Source organism: Octopus bimaculoides, chromosome 7 (assembly GCF_001194135.2).
Source record: "Octopus bimaculoides isolate UCB-OBI-ISO-001 chromosome 7, ASM119413v2, whole genome shotgun sequence".
NCBI classification, from domain to species: domain Eukaryota; kingdom Metazoa; phylum Mollusca; class Cephalopoda; order Octopoda; family Octopodidae; genus Octopus; species Octopus bimaculoides.
Genome location: NC_068987.1, coordinates 10,314,715 through 10,318,957, shown reverse-complemented (window position 1 = coordinate 10,318,957; position 4,243 = coordinate 10,314,715). Strand labels below are relative to the sequence as shown.

Below are 4,243 nucleotides of genomic sequence, written 5' to 3'. Positions count from 1 at the left end.
ATATATATATATATATATATATATATACACACATATATAACGGCCTTTTTTCAGTTTCCGTCTATCATATTCATTTACAAGGCTCAGGTCGGCCCGGGGCTATAGTAGACGGCACTTATCGAAGGTGCCACGCAGTAGGACTGAAACCGGAATCATATGGGTAGGAAGTCAACTTCTCACCACGCAGCCACATCTGCGCCTACTGTATTTAAATATCCTACGGTTAACCCTTCATATTATGTAGAATTTATGTAATATAAGTTATTTATTCTTCTACATTTGTCTTTCAAGTTATACAAAAGTTCCAGTGTTAGTCAATTCTAAATAATTGAGCTCTAGTTGTTAGTCCTGATAACGTTTTTTATAAGATTAACTTGCAAAGATTTTATCAGCGCTATAGTTTCGTTACGTAGGAATCTTCCGCGGCTTCTTCGTCGGTGAAGTTTTTAAGATCATAAGACTTAATTTTGTAGTTGTTATACGTTTGGGCTATTGCACAATTCACTGTAACAAATACATTATCCGGCGGAAAGACGTCAAACACGCCAGCCTGTTGCAAACTTTTGCATACACGAGGATGACACGCAGCAAGAAAAACTTCTACATTCACGTGTTCGTACTCCTTGTAGATGTAGCTCAGTATATTTGCTCCAGTGGCATCGATGTAATTTACACTGGATAAATCTAATATGATGAAACGAACTGACTTCATAATATTCAGGTTTCCCTCTGGTATGTAACAACCGCCATCTTCCGGATCTGTTTCTTCCTCCTGCCAAATTATACCGGAATCCGAACTCTGTGTAATAGAATGTTTTCTTCCATTTGGGACTTCCCCATTAGAAACATTGGTACTCGATGGATTCATTGTCACGTGAGATACAGAAGAGTATTGCGTTTTACACGATCCGTCAAGAGCTATCGTTTTATCCACTGAAAATGGAAATGTCTGATCTCCTATTATCGTTGTGTCGGCAGATTCTGAATCAACACTTGTCGAACGTTTGAGTATGTCCATTGTTGATGAACTCTTTTTATTTTGCTCTTGGAGTCGTTTTTCTAGTTTTTGAAGTTGTTTCAGAAGTTTCCTAGGATTGAGAGTTTTTCGATAGAGACTATTTCGGAATATTTCTGCTGTAGCAAAATAAATGTTAGCCTCAAATCGGAATATTTTCACACCTCTAATCTCTTCTGAATGGTAAAGTTTGTGTTCAACCAATAAATGTTCTTTAGGGAGACGTGCAATGCGATAACTTGGACCAAGCTGACTCTGCAGAACTACCGTAAGGAGAGATATGACTATTCCGATGCCAAGACCATAGTCAATGTCTAAGAAAACAACACTGAGAAAAGTTATCAACCAGATGGTGAAATCGAAGATATTGATATGCCAGAATTTCTTTAAATCAGCAATTTGAAGAAATAGGCCTTTTAATGCAATGACTATAACAGCGGCCAGTATTGATACAGGTAAAGTTTTGAACAAACTACTGATAACACTCAGTAATAAAAACATGAGAATTGCTGTAACTACTGCATGTAGAGTAGTCTTTGCTCCCATTGTGCTTGCGATCATCGAACGGGGAGGAGCGACGCTCGACGGGAAACAGAGAAAAAACGCACTCACAAAATTACACAAGCCGTAGGCAATTAGTTCTTGCGAGTCGTTTATTTCGTAATTGTGTTTCTTGGCACATATCTTTGCCATAGCGATTGTATTGGCGAATATCAATATAGCAATGATAAAACTGTCTAGTAAAATATCTGTGGCATTGCTTAGTGGCGGCACTTTTGGTACGGGTATTTCTGTTGAGATCAGGCCAACAATTTTAACGTCGTAAATTTCAGCAAGGTTAGCAAGATAGGCGACTAGTGTTCCCAGTATTACAACAATCAACTCAATCGGTATTGGAGATTTTAGTTTATGCTTGAATCGGTCATTAATGCAAGATTTTACGAGTAACAGAATGATGATACATATGATTGACATGATGAGCTCTGCGATATTAGTCTTTGTGATGTTTAGGAATATGTCGCGATAGGTGTAAATTATTTTGAAAAGTCCACTGTATTTTTTTATTGATAGACCAAGCATGGAAGAAATCTGACTGGTGGCGATGTGTACTGCAGCTGCTGATGTAAAAGCACTGAAAAATGATTCCGATAAATAAGCAGTGATAAAACCTAAACGACACACTCCCATTAAAAGGAGGATTAATCCGGCGAGAAGAGAAGTTGTCATGGCGACTCCTTCTTTAAAGTCCATATACTCTGGTATCGACTCCCAATCGGCAGCGGAACTGTTGTGGAAAAAGGAACTGTTGAAGTGATCCTTAGCAAAAATGAGAGCCTGTTCGTCAACGATACCTGCTGTCAAGATACAAATGACAGCACTTGTTCCAATGGATACATGCGGAGACGTGCCAAAAATCGTGTATAAAGCCACTGGCCAAAATGATGTATAAAGTCCATTTACTATTTTCACTGAAGTTAGTTTTCCGAAACCCAATGCTTGAGGAATATGCATGACACCAACGGTTAATCCGGCTAAGAAATCTATTAAAAGATAGCTTTTTAATTTGTAATATCGTATTACTCTGATAACTGGTAGGTAAGTACTCAACACTTTCCATAGTCTTCTTTTGGAACAATAACACTGGGATCTGACTCTTTGAGAAAGGGATGGTTTTTTCGCATTTGGTTTCCTATAAAGATTATCAAGTCGGCTTTGAGTAAGCGATGAATTTCTATATAAAATTGAATTTACATCTTTCGAAGACTCCATTTGAACAATTGGTGGATGGTCTCCCAAAACATTGGTACAATTCGACAATTCTCTGTCTAGCATTCTTTCTTTAATCGAAGGGTCTGGAAAAACATGAAGAAGAGAAAAACGAAAATTAGTAAGCGGTATCAATGTATTATATCTATCCTCGTCTATGGCTGTGTGGTAAGTAGCTTGCTTACCAACCACATGGTTCTGGGTTCAGTCCCACTGCGTGGCACCTTGGGCAAGTGTCTTCTACTATAGCCTCGGGCCGACCAAAGCCTTGTGAGTGGATTTGGTAGACGGAAACTGAAAGAAGCCCGTCGTATATATATATGTATGTGTGTGTGTGTATATGTTTGTGTGTCTGTGTTTGTCCCCCTCCCAACATCGCTTGACAACCAATGCTGGTGTGTTTACGTCCCCGTAACTTAGCGGTTCGGCAAGAGAGGCCGATAAAATAAGTACTAGGCTTACAAAGAATAAGTCCTGGGGTCGATTTTCTCGACTAAAAGGCGGTACTCCAGCATGGCCACAGTCAAATGACTGAAACAAGTAAAAGAGTAAAAGAGTATACCGTGTTAAATCCATCAGTGAAAATAAAGACAAAAAAAAAAAAAAACAAGTTGTACTGAGCTTTGTAGATGGACTCTGGGGAGCGCTTTTGCGGTGCAAGCAGAGTCTTTGATCGCCGAACCGCGTTATCGCAGATCAATTCAGATAACCCTAACACGGTTCACGATGAACATACCGTGCTATTTCAGACCAGTGGTGAAACGAGTCACTAATAAACGAGGATACATGTTTTACTACTAATAAAAGTAAGCATACTACTTTGAATTGAAAACGAGAATAAAAACTATCATAAATCATGTTTTAGTTATAAACTTGCTCAAACATCTTACGTTGGAGAGTCATAGATGGGCGAACTTCTAGGTCACAGGTCTTTAAATCAAAATCATAAACGGCTCACGTTTGTTATTGAAGGCCAAGTTGTTTCTCTAAATAAAAATACCGACAAACTCACTAATAGTCCAGTAATCTATAAAAAGATATTACAGATTGACACAGATAGGCGTAGGAGTGGTTGTGTGGTAAGTAGCTTGCTTACCAACCACATGTTTCCGGGTTCAGTCCCACTGCGTGGCACCTTGGGCAAGTGTTTTCTACTATAGCCTCGGGCCGACCAAAGCCTTGTGAGTGGATTTGGTTGACGGAAACTGAAAGAAGCCCGTCGTATATATGTATATATATATGTGTGTGTATATGTTTGTGTGTCTGTGTATGTCCCCCCCAAACATTGATTGACAACCGATGCTGGAGTGTTTACGTCCCCGCAACTTAGCGGTTCGGCAAAAGAGACTGATAGAATAAGTACTAGGCTTACAAAGAATAAGTCTTGGGGTCGATTTGCTCGGCTAAAGACGGTGCTCCAGCATGGCCACAGTCAAATGACTGAAACAAGTAAAAGAGTAA

General features: G+C 39.3%; 1 protein-coding gene across 3 annotated transcripts in view; it reads right to left on the bottom strand.

The window, feature by feature from the left end:
• Window positions 1–6: 6 nt before the first annotated feature.
• LOC106878780 (prestin) overlaps window positions 7–4,243 on the bottom strand; it is a 13,442-nt gene continuing 9,205 nt past the window's right edge. For all 3 annotated transcript variants that reach the window (XM_014928114.2, XM_014928115.2, XM_052969217.1), the window contains one exon: window positions 7–2,868. In XM_014928114.2, coding sequence (XP_014783600.1) covers window positions 395–2,848 — 2,454 coding nt within the window. In that variant the 5' untranslated portion in view covers window positions 2,849–2,868 and the 3' untranslated portion in view covers window positions 7–394. The remainder of the gene's footprint in view (window positions 2,869–4,243) is intronic.